General features: G+C 40.3%; 2 protein-coding genes across 3 annotated transcripts in view; both read right to left on the minus strand.

The window, feature by feature from the left end:
* Positions 1-984: 984 nt before the first annotated feature.
* LOC135556097 (protein yippee-like 3) lies at positions 985-9,067 on the minus strand. Its single transcript, XM_064989014.1, has 5 exons — positions 8,677-9,067; positions 7,109-7,227; positions 3,851-3,894; positions 3,019-3,127; positions 985-2,852 (listed from the first exon to the last, which is right to left on the minus strand). Exons 2-5 carry the CDS (start codon positions 7,223-7,225, stop codon positions 2,763-2,765), a joined length of 360 nt encoding a protein of 119 aa, XP_064845086.1. The 5' UTR covers positions 7,226-7,227; positions 8,677-9,067; the 3' UTR covers positions 985-2,762.
* Positions 9,068-12,803: 3,736 nt separating this feature from the next.
* Positions 12,804-18,812, minus strand: part of LOC135556100 (lysophospholipase D GDPD3-like) — a 38,707-nt gene continuing 32,698 nt past the window's right edge. For both annotated transcript variants that reach the window (XM_064989017.1, XM_064989018.1), the window contains 5 exons: positions 18,220-18,309; positions 17,933-18,066; positions 17,617-17,676; positions 17,450-17,501; positions 12,804-13,529 (listed from right to left, as the gene is read on the minus strand). In XM_064989017.1, the coding sequence (XP_064845089.1) occupies positions 13,401-13,529; positions 17,450-17,501; positions 17,617-17,676; positions 17,933-18,066; positions 18,220-18,309 (465 nt within the window). In that variant the 3' untranslated portion in view covers positions 12,804-13,400. The remainder of the gene's footprint in view (positions 13,530-17,449; positions 17,502-17,616; positions 17,677-17,932; positions 18,067-18,219; positions 18,310-18,812) is intronic.

Here is an 18,812-nt window from a genome sequence, read left to right on the forward strand (position 1 = left end):
GTAGCAACATTTCTTACTTATTTACATTCGTTTTTGCTTACACTTGTATGTCTATTGATGTTGTTTTTAAGTTTTCGCGGACTTTTCTTAGCGGATGTACAATCATCGAGAAGTGAATTATGGGGAGTTTCATGTCCCGGAGTGAACATAATTAATTGTACACTCGCAAAGTCGACTAAAAACGAGGGCTGAGGGACTAACGTTGCAAACCTCCCTTGCTTGGCTAATCATTTGGACCAGCCGCCAACATGGCGACGGGGATTCCCCCAAAGGGCATAAGACGAGAGTAAGTGGACGAGGGTGTCTTTTAAGTGTTTGGACTGCAACCAATTTGTCCCGACAGTTGAAGAACTGCACTGGCGCGCTGCATGAAACAGAGGTGTGCTTCACCCGCACCATGCCGAAAGAGTGGGAGAGACTGCATAACCTCAAAAATCCGACAAGGCGCACTGCGTGGTTTCAGACGGCAATCTATCCCGGCTCTTCCAAAGAGAAAGTGACCGTTTTTAGTTCCGTGCGGTGATAGCGTGGTGTTTGAATTTATTCTGATGACATGATCGAGGTTTGGGTGATGTTTAACATTATATATATATATATATATATAGTCGCTCTTATCCATTATCATATAATGTAGGCAAACCTTACCCGCACTATATGTGCGAGCTGTTGTCTAGAGCGCACGTCCCAAGACCGGAGTGGCACATTTTCCATTTAATGCAACAGCTATGACAAAATTATTGCTAGAGTTGAAATTGCGAGTTGAAAATATATTGAGAACTTTCGATTTTATTCGGTACATGACAACTTAAGCGAAAAAGTACCTTTTATTATGCACTACGTCATAACGCACTGCTTTTTATTAGCAACTGGTCCATTTGGTAGAAAAATGTTAAGATTTTGTTTATGCAAGATTTTGGAATATTAGCTTAAATCTTTCACCAATTGGATGGAAACATAGCTACTGTAATAGAAACAACAGGCAGGTATATTTACCACATACTTTAATGTTCCAAGTTCAGGTTCAAATAAAACACTTCAATGAAAAGCTTACAGTCACCATCTGCTACATAATTGTAGATATATCAATCCTGTTTGATATTACACACTGCTCTCTAATATCAAATAAATGCTTATGTACATGCTGCTCAGTGTTAAGCTGTAATTTCAAGATTCGTCTCAAATGAAAATAATGTAAAAATTGATATCCAATTACATCAGAAACAATAGATTTGACCCCCAAGCTAAAGCATTTGCTAACTGTCTAGAAAGTACTGTATCTGATCATACAATCTTACACTCACACTTCTTACACACTGTATAAACACACACAAACCATAAAATGCATACCCACAGGCAGCTTACAGAGAGAATACCCATACGCCAAACATTTACACACACAGTATTCAAACTCACATGGGTCAATCGCACAGAAACACTTAAACTGTAATGCTGCAGCCCTTGACATCATTAACGGAATAAATTGATTGCCATTTAAAGGATAAAAAAACATGACCAATGTTATATTGATGACATTTTAAAGTGAACTTTAACCCCGCAGACACCCTACTGTATTGCACTTCATACTCCAACAGTAACATGACAGAGCAGCACTAAACATAATTACTTTTTTTCCCTCCAACTCTGCTTGCACCATCAAACATTAAGTATGAAGTCTTTAAAAACACACACACAAAGCAAGGTAGAACTTGCTTTCTCACACATTCACCTAAAAACTCCAAAAAAGGGAACAGCTTTCAGGGCGCTATGTTTTTGCATAACGTTCTAATTGTCTCAACCCTGTGAATTGCACTTAATGAGAAATAATTTAGTTTTTTTTGATAACTGCAATCCCCCACAGACGCACGGATTACATTAGTAGGATTTAGTGAGGTTGCTAAGGTGGTCGCACTGCAACACACACTCACACATGCCCAAGTGTATACAAACTCTCGCTCGCGCTCACACACAGCCTGTACTCGCTCATTCTCTACCACAATAAAACTAAACATTGGGATATTGACAAAGGTGCTCCCGTAACTGGGGTAGGTTTTATATGAAACTCATAAAACCTACGAGTGTGTGTATGTATATCTCATACAAACAGAGTATACAAAAACATTAAGAACACCTGCTCTTTCCATGACAGACTGACCAGGTGAATCCAGATTAAATCTATGATCCCTTATTGATGTCACTTGTTCAATCGACTTCAATCAGTGTAGATGAAGGCGAGGAGACACGTTAAAGAAGGACTTCTAAGCCTCAAGGTAATTGAGGCATGGATTGTGTATATGTGCCATTCAGAGGGTGTATTGGCAAGACTAAATATTTAAGTGCCTTTGAATGGGGTTTGGTAGTAGATGCCAGGCGCATCAGATTGTGTCAAGAACTGCAACGCTGCTGGATTTTTCACACTCAACAGTTTCCTGTGTGTATCAAGAATGTTCCGCCATCCAGCCAACTTCACAAATGTGGGACGCATGGGAGTCAACATGGGCCAGCATTCCTGTAGAACGCTTGACACCTGGTAGAGTCCATGCCCAGACGAATTGAGGCTGTTCATTAAGAAGGTGTTCCTAATGTTTGGTATAGTCTGTCTGTAGATATATATAAACATCACATGCTACTCTTGGCAAAGCTGTATGAAGTGACGGAGTGGCAGATCCGATGGCCCTTTACGCAGGGTGAGGGGACACACATTCAGGCCAGGAAGAACAATGGATGAGGGATGAAACATCAATGAAAACATCTCCCTTCACCTCTCAGTCCCAGCCATTGTCTTTTATCATGTGGGACAGCTCAATGATGAACTTCCCCTCCTTGTACTTCTGACTCAACTCAAAGGCCTGCTCCTGTAGGGATAGAGATGGTGGGGGGGATAAGAGGCTGGAGTGCATAGTAGACAAGCTTAAAAGACATCCACATTTTTTGAGAATTGGGGATTGAGGATATTATGAGTTATTTTACAGTGTGTAGACATAGATAAGTAGCATAGTATGTGTGTGTGTTTGTCCTTACGTATTTCCAGCCCAGTGTGGTATGGCAGTTCTCACAGTAGATGTCTGCCACAGCGTGGAGCCCGGTGAGTAGCAGCCTCTCCTCGGCAGGACCACAGCCCACGTTCACCCTGAAAACACCAGGAACAAGAACCACAGGTCAATTACCGACATGGTTCCCCGCCACAAATGTCTGTTTTGTGACCCGACCTAAGCCTATCAGATTTTCTGGTGACCCACCCGATAAGCATATATATTTATATATATATTTTTTAAAACAATAAATGTGATAATGCTATCCAGAACCTAATATTTAGCCCCAAATCGGAGGGTGTTTGCTATGTACCAGCTGAGAAATGACATGCTAACTACTAAATGGAGCGGCAGGTAGCCTAGTGGTTGGAGCGTTTGGCCAGTAACCGAAAGGTTGCTAGATTGAATCCCCGAGCTGGCAAGGTACAAATCTGTCATTCTGCCCCTGAACAAGGCAGCTAACCCACTGTTCCTAGGCCATCATTGTAAATAAAAATGTGTTCTTAACTGACTTGCCTAGTTAAAAAAATAAATTCAAACTACAGCAATCAGAAGGCAAATATAACTCAACTAGAACATGACATTCACTCTTAGGATAGTGAACTGTCTTGTATGGCTTACAGGACTAGAGTAAACACACTGAAGTGGCATAAGGAGAACCTGGCAGATGCATGATAATGGCAGTGTACTGAGGCTTGAGCGGTAACTAAGGTGGGACTGTGTTTTAGGGACCTAAAAGAGATACTATTTTGCTCATTAGTTATGGGTACACTGTGTAGGCTATATGGCCAATACACTGGATGACATGTGAAGATACTCACACAGAGTTGAAGAGGTAAGCACGTCCCTGGCTTCCCTGAAAAGACTGGACGAAAGAAAAAAGAGAATGAACTCAAATGTGCCACAAAGACAGTGAGAGAGAGAGTGACAATGCAAGATCAATTTTTAATTAAAAAAAAAAAAAATTGGTGGTTTAAAAGAAAGTGGGACATTGAGGTAACGTTTCCCAGCTTACAATGCAACAGAGGACTGTGGCTGTTTTTGTTTTTCCAATGTTATTGAAATGTAATAATTTCACACGGCCAACCGGGGGTTGGAACAAAAATGATTTTCCAATCGTTTGGTTCTAAACAAAACCACAATTTTTTTGTTTTCTGACCAGCAAAATAAAGCTCTGAACTATAGGTCAGCCGATTAAATTGGAATCGCCGATTTATTTGGGCCGATAACAAGTTTTCATAACAATCGGTATTCTGCATTTTTGGATACCAATTATGGCCGATTACATGGCACTCTACGAGGAGACTGCGTGGCAGGCCGACTACCTGTTACGCGAGTGCAGCAAGGAGCCAAGATAAGTTGCTAGCTAGCATTAAACTTATCTTAAAAAACATTCAATATTAAAAAACAATCTTAACATAACTAGTGATTAACTATACCTGGTTGATGATATTACTAGTTTATCTAGCTTGTCCTACGTTGCATATAATTGATGCGGTGCCTGCTAATTTATCTATATGCAGAAGTTTGGGCTGCCTGGCTCGTTGGGAACTGTGTGAAGACCATTTCTTCCTAACGAAGACCATAATTAATTTGCCAGAATTGTACATAATTATGACATAACATTGAAGGTTGTGCAATGTAACCGCAATATTTAGACTTATGGATACCACCTGTTAGATAAATTACGGAACGGTTCCGTATTTCACTGAAAGAATAAACGTTCTGTTTTCGAAATGATCGTTACCGGATTTGACCATATTAATGAACTAAGGCTCATATTTCTGTGTGTTATATTTTAATTAAGTCTATGATTTGATATTTGATAGAGCAGTCTGAGCGGTGGTAAGCAGCAGCAGGCTCGTAAGCATTCATTCAAACAGCACTTTCCTGCATTTACCAGCAACTCTTCACTGTGCTTCAAGCATTGCGCCGTTTATGACTTCAAGCCTATCAACTCCCGAGATTAGGCTGGCAATACTATAGTGCCTTGAAAATAAAAATAAAAGAGAGCCGCACACTCTTGGAGCTTGAAAAACAGTTTGCCCTACAGCCAATTCTGTCGAATCAAAAGAATTTGCAAAAAACAGTCCGATTTCGACAGAAATATGGCTGATACGCAAAGAAAGTTCAGGGAGAGGGGCTACAAGAATGATCAGATTAATATTGCCATTGAGAAAATTCAAAACAAAACGAGACATGACCTTTTTCAAGGTAAATCTCGCAAAAAGACGCATTCTTGCATTCTAACTACCCGTTATTCAAAGTGCTCTGAACAAATTAAGGGAATTGTTCACAAACATTGGCACATCCTAAAATCCGATGATAGTCTTGGTAATGTGTTTTCGGACCTTCCCTTGGTCGTATTCTCGCGGGGCAGAAATCTCAGAGACCAATTGGTAAACTCTGATTTACCACCCCAAGATATTCCTGAGCAACGTCTATTTGCGCCCCTACTGGATGGAAATTACAAATGTAATGGCTGTGCTCAATGCAATGGCACTTATAAATGTAGATCCTTCAAACACCCACAAACAGGGAAATCGATCCCAATAAAAGGTGTTATTATGTGCTCCACTAAGGCAGTTATTTATCTTATAACTTGTCCTTGTGGTAAAAATTATGTAGGTAAAACAAAGCGCGAATTAAAAGTACGTATCTCAGAGCACCGTAGCACCATTAGGTGTAAAAACTTGACTTATCCAGTTGCGGCCCACTTCTTGGAGGCAGGCCACTCGATTTCGTCTCTGCGTTATATTGGCATCGAACATGTCACCCTCCCTAGGAGGGGGTGACCTTGATAATTTATTGTTAAAACGAGAGGCTGCCTGGATCTTTAATTTAAAGACCCTTGCGCCCTTCGGTCTCAACGTAGACTTTGATCTGAAGCCATTCTTGTGATTATTGTGACTTTGCCATTGTAATTGTGTGTATACTTGTATAGTCAAATTAATCTATGATCGTGTGCTATCCATTTGTTTGTATGCTGTTCTTTGTATGACATTTTAATATTTGATTATTAACCAATGATATTAGGCCACTCCTGGCCATGATTACAGACACCTGTGTCCTTTGACACTATATAAACGAGTCATCCCGCAGTGTTTGTGATTATACCCTGATGAAGACAGCTTGGCTGTCGAAACGTTGGTATTAAATTTTTGCATCTGAGCTCCAAGAGTGTGCGGCTCTCTTTTATTTTTATTTTCAAGTTTCTACTCCGCTAGCCAGCACCTCGTCTTTATAGGTGTGCGTTTCTCTTTCTTTTTCTTTAATACTATAGTGCCTGCCTGTAAGAACATCCAATAGTCAAAGGTATATGAAATACAAATGGTATAGAGAGAAATAGTCCTATAACTACAATCTAAAACTTCTTACCTGGGAATATTGAAGACTCATGTTAAAAGGAACGACCAGCTTAAATATGTTCTCATGTTCTGAGCAAGGAACTTAAACGTTAGCTTTCTTACATGGCAAATATTGCACTTTTACTTTCTTTTCCAACACTTTGTTTTTGCATTATTTAAACCAAATTGAACGTGTTTCATTATTTATTTGACACTAAATTGATTTTATTAATATATTATATTAAGTTAAAATAAGTGTTCATTCAGTATTGTTGTAATTATCATTATTACAAATAAATATAAAAAAATTAAATAAAATAAAAAACGATTAATCGGTATGGGCTTTTTTTTGGTCCTCCAATAATCGGTATCGGTGTTGAATAATCATAATCAGTCGACCTCTACTCAGAACAGTCTTGAACCCCCAAAAACGGTTTATGTAGTTCCTTTCTGTTCATTTTTTTAACCTGTGAAATCAACCGTTTCTACATTTAGCTCATTAAATGACTTCCCAATCAGTGCGGATAGAGCAGGAAAGCTAGTTGTTTACATGCGTGATGGACAGACAAGTGTAGCCTTTTCGCAAGGTGTGACTGAAATCTTATGGGTCAGGAGAGAGCGAGAGGGTTGAGGAGCAGGCTTGAAGTGCTAGGCACCGAGTTCCAGCACCTGCATCGAACACAATTATATGGAAATTAACCCACTGGCCATAAACGGTCCCTGTAGTCTCACCTTGGAGATGAGGTCATCATGGTTGGCCAAGTGTGCTCGGCAGTGAACACAGCTGTACCTTCGGTGGCACGAGTCTAGGTACGCCTGGAACGTCTTAGCCTTCGTCAGCTTCACCATGTCTGAGATGGAGAAGAAAACAGAGAGACTTAGCGATTAACAGGAGAGAGAGAGGATATTGGGCATTCCTGGGGCTCCTAACACTAGGCTACTCCTAAATGTGATCCTGGTAAACCCTAAATTTCACTATTTGTGACGTTTAGTAACTATGAGAAAATGCCATTTTGTAAGCTTATTTGCCAAATAGGGTTAGGCAAATTTGGGTAAAAAAAAAAAAAATGTATGATTCCCATGGCTTTCAACTGAAAAATGCAAGAGAAAGAAACAGGTTAAATAACATTTGGCTGTCTGTCCTCTGTCCTGTCCAACACTGCAAAGAAGTAATGCCAGCATTGTAGAAAACGCATCCACTCAACTGTTAATTTCCTCCATTTTGGCATGACAGGTCACACCTTGAGTGTCAAAAAATATCAGAAGGAATCACACAATAATTAACTATTATTAGGAGTGGAGTCAATCACCACCTTCCGGAGACACCTGAAACCCCACCTCTTCAAGGAATACCTAGGATAGGATAAAGTAATCCTTCTCACCCCCCCCCCCCTTAAATGATTTAGATGCACTATTGTAAAGTGGCTGTTCCACTGGATGTCAGAAGGTGAATTCACCAATTTGTAAGTCGCTCTGGATAAGAGCGTCTGCTAAATGACTTAAATGTTAAATGAGTGGGAAACAGGTCTGGGCGCATATTAGTGACTTTATTTTAAGCCATATACATGTCTAATTCGCAGCACACGTCCCTACCTATTGACGTTTACATTTGATATGTTTTAAGTAAGGGTTTACGGTTAGGGGTTCAGTTTTGGGTAGGGACGTCGCAAGGATTCCAATAACTCTGACCATTGCACCAGACAGAACACAACATGCATTGACCTACTTTACTGTATCAGCTAAACCCGACGATGTATGGTCAGTTAGAAGCGCTCCATAGATGGATGAGGAAAATTTGTTACTTTTTACTCAAGTCTTATGTAATTTAAAACGGTTAAATGTCCGTGTGAAAATCCATTAGTGTAGCTAGAGTAATTTCAAAATAACGCCTCGGTATTAATGCCACGGCATACACAAGAACAAGCAAAACATCACTCTGATCCTTGCAATTTTGCTGGCCTGCTAACGTTGGCTGACTCGCTCCACATCCTGACAAACAACTAGCTAACGTTAGCTAACTAACGTTACTGTTACATAGGCAGCTAGCCAATATTTCCCCAAAACGATGCATACAGTGAATTATTCATCGACCGCCTTCCTCTGTAGCTAGCTACCCATTTTAGCAAACTATCGTGAGAGACTAGCTAACATGTTGACGTTATCTTGCTAGCTAGCAACTGAACCATAATCTGGGTTTAGAGAAGACGCTGAATATGTTTACTGTAAACCCGCCATTTCAGGTTTAGCTAGCAACCTACATGGAAGGAAATACAAGCACAATAGAATAGCCCTGGACTCACCTAAAGTAGTTATCGGGGTTTCAGTGGAAGACCTAATTTGAACGAAGATATGACCAGCAACTAAGATGGTCAACTAAGATGCATCAGTAAATTGCTAAATCGTCTAGGAGATAGCTTGTTGGGTCACTTCTTCAGCAAGAAACCATCGGACAGATGGATCCAAACAAACAAGAAGAATCGTGGTGCAGATTTTCTCTCGGTCTCTCACACTTGACAACAGCAACACGTTTTTCATCGGAGATGAACCAGTTCCGTGTATGTTGTAATTAAAATAACAATTGCTACTCAGACTACGTTTTTTGCAGATAGGATATTTTCGTGGTGACGGACAAACTTGCAATATTATGCAGTGTTTGTTTACAACGCTGGTTAAGGAGGCGGAACCAAACACGTCACCAGCTACAAAACAATCCCCAACGACCAATGGGACTCGTCAGATTGACTTGGGGAATGTCGGTCGAACAGTTTTAGGTTGAATTTTTACTCGTTTCTATGAGGAGATTCGACCGGGCGCCAATGTAGGCATGGTTTGCACTGGCTGAAAGTTTATTGCATTGGATTCACAGGCAGGGTTGTGAGCCATGTTTCTGAAGTATGAACAATGCTGCCTTGTTGACAACATAACCAAGCGGTGCAGATTTGTTCGATTTGAGCAGGGCGCTTCGCGCTCACCCAGTCACACGACGGGCTATAGGCACATTTAACCCGGGCCAGTTTAATAGAACAATGCCATAGTTATGGTACTTTCAAGACAACTGGGAAAAAACGTATTTTTTCCTATTTAAAAAAAAATCGTGACGGCAGTGATCTCCAGGTCGGTAAATCGGAGCTCTAGAAATATGCCCGCGTTCCGAATTGTAATTCCGAGTTGGATGACCTTTCAAAACGAGTTTTCCTAGTCGGAGCTCGTTTTTTCCCAATTTTCCAGGTTGCTGGAACCATTAGCCTCTGCCGAGTTCTATAGATACTTTTGAGGAGATGGGAAGGCAGCTCAATTGGAATCGTATTTACGCACATTGTGTACGCTGCAAATGCTTTGTCAATGGGCAGCTCGGTGCATTCTGGGACAGGAGATCACTCCATCAAGGAGGGAATGGAAGTCAATTGGGCACTAGGTCAAAAACTCAACATTAGCACGAATTATGTGAACCACAGCAGGTTAGTGGCACATTAGTTGGGGAGTACGGGCTCGTGGTAATGGCTGGAGCGGAACTAGTGGAATGGTATCCATTCCATGTTTGCAATTCCAGCCGAGCCGTCCTCCCTCTCAGCAGCCTCCTGTGTAGAACAAGTGCAACTACAAATATTTTTTGAAATTATTAATTTGCGCTCTGTAATGTCATATAGCTTTTAAATCGTGAGATTATCTAATCAGGTTTCTCTACATAGAGCCCTACAGCGGAGGTGTCATAATACCCATAAAACCTAGCTGTCAAACAGGGAAATGGTTAATATCGTTTTTCCACCATTCATTTTTCCCATAAGGGATTTTAAAATAAGGTTTGTGTTTGGTGTGGGCTTACCCTGGCATGATGTTTCGATAACTATGTAAATCTCTTCTGAATAAGGTGACATATGTCTCTATTTACCCTCAGATTCTAAAATAGTAATTAGCATCAAAGTAGACATTGTGCAAGATTACAAATCCCTGCATGTCATCTCCAGCTGACACCTTTGCTAACAGGTATTGTGACAATTTTAAAACTTGCACAAGGCAGTTCACAGAATAGTCAATTTAAAGAAATGTAGCCAATTTATTCATTACTAAATTTAGCTAGCTTATATAGCTTAAATTATTAACTTAACATTCTGTCCATATCAGATATGTGCATGTCCTGGGATTTTGTTTTGTTACTCACAACCTCATACTAATCACATTCGCCTACGTTAGCTCAACCATCCCGGGGGGAGATTGACACGATTATCAAAATGTCACGCCAGGGTAAACCTACATGATACCAGTGGTGGAAAAAGTACTCCAATTCACATACTTGAGTAAAAGTAAAGATACCTTCATAGAAAATGACTCTAGTGAAAGTCACCTAGTAAAATACAACTTGAGTAAAAGTATTTGGTTTTTAAATATACTTAAGTATCAAAAGTAAAAGTACAAATAATTAAATTCCTTATTAAGCAAACCAGACAGGACCATTTAATTTATTATTTATGGATAGCCAGGGTCACACTCCAACAGTCTTTAAAAATATGGTATTTGTGTTTAGTTAGTCCGCCAGATGAGGCAATAGGGATGACCAGGGATGTTCTGTTGATATGAATTCAAATGGGACCATTTTCTGTCCTAAGAAAGTACTTGTGTCACGGAAAATGTATTGAGTAAAAAGTACTGAATTTTATTTAGGAATGTAGTTAAGTAAAAGTTGTCAAAAATGGAAATAGCAAAGTACATATACCACAAAAAAATTACTTAAGTACTATTCACCACTGCACAATACACAGCCCTTTAAGTATTTCTAAAAACGCTTATGTGAAAAATGATTGGAACCGTTTCACGGCAAGGTTTTATGGATATTATGACTCATACAGTGGTAGGAAACACAGAAATTTCCGACTTGCTGAACATGGTATATAACTACAACCAGTTAGCAAGTTGGAAATGTCAGAGTTTCTTAGGTCCGACTTGCACATGAATGTGGCGTCATACCCTGACTTTTAGAAGGGATTGCTTGATGATTAGTTTAGCAACCGCATGACGCAGAATGACAACGTGAACACGATTGGTCAAAAGTCTGTTAGTGGGGCATTATATGTTTTACCATTCATTGGCCACTGAGATTCCTATCTCCTACTTTCTAAGTATCTCTCCTGAGTCCCCAATGACCAGATGTTCCGGTTTTCGGGGGAAATGGAAAGAGAGCCTGTGACTCAACTTCCTCTTTTGGACGTTAACAAGGCTACTCCACTGAGGTAGGGCGACTCCTTTCTATGGCGACACGCCATCTGTTCTCCTCCACATTTACTGGATTGGTTGAACAGTGCAGAAGAGAACCTCCCCCGACAAGTTTTTTTTCTCTTGTCAAGACCCGTATGTAGGGGAACTAGTTTCATAGGTTAAGCTATGTAGAAGTCATCTGAATCCTGTCCATGTTGTCCTTGGTCACGCATGAGAAAGATCATAGAATCATTTTATAGGATCTCTAATTCTATGGATGTGATACTGTAGCTCAAGACCATATGCTAGCTACAGTTTACTTGCTACATAACACAATAACTGTAGGCCTAATAAAGCCACTGGATTAACAAGGTCAAGAGCGCTGCACTGAAAATTGGTTATATGTCCTCGCTGTCAAAATGTAAAAAAATAGGTGATTATTAGTGAGCTGGGCCGCAGGGGTGGACTGGGACAAGAATTCGACCCTGGCATTTTATCCATACCAGCCCACACCACTGCTCGTGCCGCCAACTCACCCCCACTACAGGGGGAGTGGTGCCCAGACCTACATCCACACCAGGCTTGAGTCTTCTGACATTCGCATCCACTCTAAGTTAAACTTAGACACAGGCAGTAGTACTGCCACATAACATTGGCAGTAGGCCTACTAATGTAGCCACTGTTAGATGGCATACCATCGAAGCCACAAACAAAAATGAAAACAATGGGGCAAATTATTGTTCTAAAAACAGAATTAAATTGTACATGAACATGATTAGAAATTTACATTAGCTAAAGATCGGACTTGTGCTCAACTCTCAAGTCTGAAATTCTTATCTAGATTGAGATGAACCAGTCCAGTGCCCTGTGTTTTCAGCTCTTATGCATTGTGGCTGTGTGTGTGTCACAGAAGGCTTATTTCTCCGAATTCTAAAGGGCAAGGTCTTAATCTCTTAATACGTCTCTAAAGAGTTGTTTGAATTTATCTACTCATTATTTTAACCTATTTGCTATACTGCATCCAACGCACAGAGAACCAGGTCAAAAAAAGTACAGCCTTTGTTTCCCACTGGGACCTGACTGGCTGGTAGATTATTGTTAAGAACTGTGAACGGACTTTGACCATGGCCTGGGCTGAGAGAATGAGGAAGTGAAGCAAGTAAACACATAAATACTGTGTGTGTTGGAAGCTGTTATTTTCCAGTGGTATAAACAAATGGAAGTTGGCCTTGAATGCTTAACTATACAAGTGTTTATTTTAAATCATCTTTGCATTGATAAACATACAATTTGTATAGCATGTCATAAATACCCCAAAAGCCAGTTCCATTATGTAAATGTCATAATACCATGAGAGAACATCAAGGATATATACTTAAAGAAATCACTTCTCCTCCCAACAACATCCAGACATTCACTGATAGATCCATTAGTGTTTGGGAAGGTTGCAGAGAGAGGTGAACAGTGTCTCAATATATGGCCACAATCCATTAACCAAAAGACAGTAAGTGTAAGTGACATACTTTTGTGTAGATGGAATGAAGTTGCCTAAAGACATTGATCAGAGATTGGTTATGTGTTTTTCCCTCTATTGGTTAAGGTTGGGATTTCGGAAAGTTGCGCTGGTCTTGGATCTGTGCTTTTTAGGGCAACTTCCTCACAGAGCTGTCCTTCTGCTCATTGGTGGAGACCGGAGTTGTGAAGGAAAATTGCGATTTCAGTGTGGTTCTTTCAGTGATACACAATGTACGAGTGGAGGTCTCTTGATAGGTAGCTCGAGCTGTCAGTTAAGAACCTGTTTGTGAATTAGTAGTTTGATTGGAGGTTTGGGCTGTCAGTCTTGACTCCTGTGTCTGTGTAGGTAGTCAGTCAGGAGGGTGGGGTAGTCTGTCATGACGCCCGTGGCTCCTGCTTCGAACGCCGCCTCAATGTCAGGATCCTCGTTGCAGACGAACAGGTGCACCTGAGGACAGAGAGGGCCAGACGTCAGTTATCCCACATGAGAAAAATACTACAGTATGTGCTAAAGAATTCTATAGTAAACTTTTGTATACTGTACTACACACTGTAGTATCCCTTGATCATGTGTTGTACTTGTACTTTAGAATGTTGTAGAATACTACTATTATCTGCAAAAATAAGCAGTGTAGTAAATATTACAGTAATATCTGCAAAAACACTACACTTATTTAACAATAGTAAATACCATTTTTTAAATTGAACCTTTATTTTGACAAGGAGTCAATGCTGAGACCAAGGTCACTTTTCCAGATGAGCTCTGTATTAAGCACCAAAATACACATCTAAACACATTCATATACACAATACACAAAAAGAAAAACAAAAGACAATCTTCAGTAAAAAGGTCCCCTAACAACCGTCTGAAATACCAGAGGCACTAATTCCACCAATTATAAAGTGTATTGTAGAATATGCCACAAGTAAGGTGCAAGGAAATTAAAGGCTGATTTTCCTAACTCTCTGGATACCATCTGTGACTTCAAAGAGGTGATGAGGAACTATAGTATTCCATTTGCATATACCCTGCCCATTCCCCTCACCCCATTTTGTGCCACCAGAAAGTATTCCATTCACTTTTTGTTTTTTGCTCTGACATGCACTATCAAGTGTGGGACCTTATATAGACAGGCGTATGTATGCCTTTCCAGATTATGTCCAATCTATTGAATTTACCACAGGTGGACTCCAATCAAGTTGTAGAAAAATCAAGGATTATCAATGGAAACAGGATTGCCTGAGCTCAATGTCGAGTCTCATAGCAAAGGGTCTGAATACTTGTGTAAATGTGATAGTTCAGTTTCTAAAAACCTGTTTTTGCTTTATCGTCATGGCGTATTGTGTGTAAATTGATGCGGGGAAAAAAACAATTTTATCAATTTTAGAATAAGGCTGTAACATAACAGAATGTGGAAAAAGTGAAGGGGTCTGAATTTCTGAATGCACTGTAAGTGAGACATCTACATGCTAAGTATGGACCATATATCGTGATCCCTACAGGTTATAGAAAAGAGCAGAAGCTCTGAACTATTCATTCTAACTCCAGTCCTACCTACATACAGGTTATGTAAAATTTGCACTTTTAGTATTTCTCCAGTAGGTTTCCTGAAGGAGAAAGCCTCCACTTCTATGTCAAAGATAATAAAACAAAAACACTATAGTAAATCCTACAGTAATGCCTGCAAAAGCACTACCGTAAATACTACAGTATAGTACATTATGCAAAAACTCTACAGTGAACACTACAGTATATTAAAATCTGCAAAAACACTACAATAATTACTATAGTATTTTCCATGTTGGCGGATATGAGTGAGAGGGCTGGGTTGTGTTTATTAGGTACAAAACAAAGTGAAACAGGGAGTTACTATCTGAACATTGAATGTGAAATGCTGATTTACATTTTTTGTTATGGTGTTCTTGAATGAACATGATCCTGGTTCCATTTCAGTCATCTGTCCCTTCACCAGGGGTGTCAAACTAATTTTGACCCGGGTGTGCATTCGGTCTTCAACAAGGTCAAGAGCGCTGCACTAAAAATTGTCAAAATATAGGTGATTATTAGTGAGCTGGGCTGCAGGGGTGGACTGGGAGCCCACGCCACTACTCGTGCCGCCGACTCACCCCCCCCCCCCCCACCACAGGGGGAGTGGTCCCCAGACTATCAGCCACTGCCCAGACCTTATCACAGACCTACATCTACATCAGGCTTGAGTCTTCTGTCTGACATTCTCATCCACTAAATTAAACTTAGACACAAGCAGTAGTGTTGACACATAACATTGGCAGTTAAGTACAGCGTTTCTCAACCATTTCTGTACCAGTGGCTGACGAGATGTGGTCTTCCTCATCTTTTGTAACCAGCTCATGTTAAAAACAAGTACAATATATAAAAGCACCACTGGAGATACAACTTAACACTTTTAACTGTGCCTCTGCTCTAGCTACTTTGTTTGCCTTCCTGGTGTGATGTCGGTCTGTCTCAGCATCTTCTCTGCTGTCACTCTGTGCTTCTTCTGCTTTAGCCAACACCCACATGGCAATTGTTTTGGAGGTGGAACTGTGTTAGAAATGTCAAATCCACAAGTAACTCCTGGCATTATACCTAAAGCGTGCATTGCCATAGGCTGCACCAAGTTGCATTAAGAGAAATCCCATGTAGCCTTGTTTATCATTTTGAACACTGGAGTTTGAGATATTAATCTACACATCGATTGGGCTGATAGAAATCCTCATTATTTAGTTGAATGATTTTCAATATGAGCATCATTATTTCTATATAGACTACAATTTCTTGTTCTGAACTCCTAACGCGAGTGGGAGGGGTGTGGCTTTGTGACAATAATCAAAAGCAGCTGCTCACCGATTTGACAGCCCCAACACCGCCAAAACATCAGCAATGCAGCTATCGCTGGTTAACTCTTGATCTGATTAAATCTAGGCTTTAAGATATATTTCAAATGAGTGCCTATCATATGTGTTCCCCTGAATCAACACCTACCTTATTAGTTTCTATTACAGGCCTCCAGACTGTCATTTTCCACTGGTGTCACTTACTTTTACAGTTGGTGGCACCAGCCCATGATTTGGTCGGACCCAAATCACGAGTAATCATCTTATACATCTTATAAGTAATTTATAGTACTTTATTAAGAAGTATAATAAATAGACTACGGAGGTATTCATGTCCAAGCAGGAATGCATGTTTCAATATATTTTTATGTGCTAATCCAGTGATTGTCATGAATTGTTGGGTTCAAAATTAAACTACAGTTGCTATATTTTACTGTCAAAATAGGACTCCAGGATTTACTGATTTATTTTTGTTCTATAGACATGAATTACATACATCTTAATGTGCAGTAACTAATATCATAGGCTAATTAATGTAGGGTTCAACACCTGTAGAAGTGGAAGCTACTAAAAAAGCACATTAATTACATTTATAACTCTAAATATAATACCCACTGCTAGTAGCCATGTATTAATCCAACACTAAATGTTATGTGCTAAAAAAACACATTTGTAGGCTACTACCCATGAGCTCCATATCTCAAACCCATATAAAATATATTGGTTGTAAAATCGTTGTGATTGAGCTAAATATTGAGAGTTGGGAAATAAATAAGCGTACATACAGAAAGCTGGGACCCTCTTTTCTTCGACATGGACAAGGGGATGAAGCTTGTTGTACGTTTAGAAAGCATTTTTCTCTCGAGCGCATGGGGGGAGAGGAGAGTGGCTCGCTCATTGCATCAGCAGGCCCCAGTGAGGACACAGGCACATTTGGAGGGCAACCACTTTCATTACAGGAATCATTAGGATAATGCACTTTACTGTTTGACCAAATCATAGTTTTAGCCACCCCAAAAATAGGATGTTTTGAGTGAGGTGACAATGTAGAATGTGTTCTTTGTAAGTTTATAGGCACCCTTTCGGTTTTTTACCACCCATGATCTTGGCTGACTAACTGATGACGGAGTTGGAGCAGGTCTCTTTGCTGATGCCGCGTTTGACTTTGAATGTGAGTTTGCATGACCTCAGTCTATCAGAACTGGGCCGGCCCATCTTGGTGGGGTAGGCCAGCCATTGCCCACTGATAATCTAAAAGCCCATTATAGATCAGTAGAACAGAGAAATTCCACTAAAATCGAGCTGGATTGGAACTCCTATGTTTGCTCCTTGCCCTAGACACTCAGTGTCTATAGTTCTTAAAGGGCTGGATAAGGGAAAGAGGGATGTAACAGGAGCTCTGCTGACCCTACTGATGGGCCATGACATACTGAAGCGGTTAGCAGAAGGGGCTAGGAAGTGATGGCAGTAACAATTATGATGATAATAGTAATGATGGTGGTTGCTCTGTACCTGAATTCCTCTGTTGGCCAGATGTTTGAATAGACTCTTCCTCATCGTTAATCTGGAAAAACATTAACGTTTTGCAGGTGGTTTAATCTTTTATCAAAGCTTGTACATGGTCTGTTGGTTTTAGTAGGGAAAGGGAACTACTTTGTTACTGTAGTAAATGTACCCACTTTTCTATCAGATAGATGACCATTCTGTTCTTCAGAAGACTCTCCTCAGGAATATATGTTCTGCATAAATAGAATGAGATTATATGATAGTTACAATTTACGACATACACACACAGGGTTGCCAGAGAAACAACAATAGAAAGCTCTCTGTCACCACACATCCATCTGCACCTATACTCAAAGATAAACATGTGACCACACACATCCATGCACAGACATAACAGATAATGGTGAAGTCAGATGGGTACTGTATTAGCACATGAGCTTTGGAACCCATACGCAAAAAAACATACATGACGCACACACACGCACACACCTATTAATGATGCGGGGCAGGTAGAACTGCAGGAAGCTCTCTCCCAGCGGAACAAAGGGCAGCAGGCCGCTGTAGTAGAGGAGGAGCAGCTGCAGCCCTCGTCTCATACTGAAACTATAGGGCATGGTGGAGTTCTATAAGGAGAGAGGGAGGAATGGGATAGAAGAGAGCAGGAGGGACAGGGAAGAGAGAGGCTGGGTTGAGAGAGTGCAATAAAATATCTCTCCCTAGGACAGGAGTTGGACCCCTGGCTCAGTTTATTGTATCTTCCCCAAGTTGACACTTACAGATCTGCGGCACTTTTTCATAATGGTAGAGTCTACAGTCGCCCACACTGTGAGGTCCTCTCTATCATACTGTTTCACCATGTTGGACGTCTGAGAGAGAGAGAGACCAGGGCAGAAAGGGAGAGGGGAGTTATTCGTTGTCTGTGACTAAAACATTTAGTGAAGCTGTGAAACCTATTATCGTTAGATTCTTTTTTTCCCCTGACATAGTCAAATAACTCAAGCATAGATTGTTAACTTTTTTCCTAATTTGGCACACAAAGACCATGAGTAAAATGTGTCAAAAAGGATGGTACCGATAGGCCTAGAGGTGGCAATGTTATAAGCGGTCTCACTTAAACCCTCATATCCACCGCCCCGTTTGACAAATTTGCCTCAAGGACCCATAAGGCCTGTCAGGATATTTTTTTCATCCATCTTGAGAATTTTGGAAAACCTTTGAAAAACAAGTCCAAATAACACCAAGCTTGGGGTTTGGTTAATGACAAATCAAAAAATCTGATTTTGTGTGTCCATTTAAAACCTTTGTAAATCCACTTCACAATGGCCTATCAACTTGAAACTGAGATTGGTATTGATTACTCAAAAAAGAG

The sequence above is a fragment of the Oncorhynchus masou genome, chromosome 15, assembly GCF_036934945.1.
Source record: "Oncorhynchus masou masou isolate Uvic2021 chromosome 15, UVic_Omas_1.1, whole genome shotgun sequence".
NCBI classification, from domain to species: domain Eukaryota; kingdom Metazoa; phylum Chordata; class Actinopteri; order Salmoniformes; family Salmonidae; genus Oncorhynchus; species Oncorhynchus masou.

Bases quoted from the DNA above. Each gene is read 5' to 3' on its own strand.
- LOC135556097 (XM_064989014.1), bottom strand. From the start codon at position 7,225: ATGGTGAAGCTGACGAAGGCTAAGACGTTCCAGGCGTACCTAGACTCG. The intron at 3,895-7,108 runs GTGAGACTACAG...TCTTTCGTCCAG, and splicing joins ATGATGACCTCATCTCCAAG to TCTTTTCAGGGAAGCCAGGG. The intron at 3,128-3,850 runs GTGAGTATCTTC...TGGTGTTTTCAG, and splicing joins GCTTACCTCTTCAACTCTGT to GGTGAACGTGGGCTGTGGTC.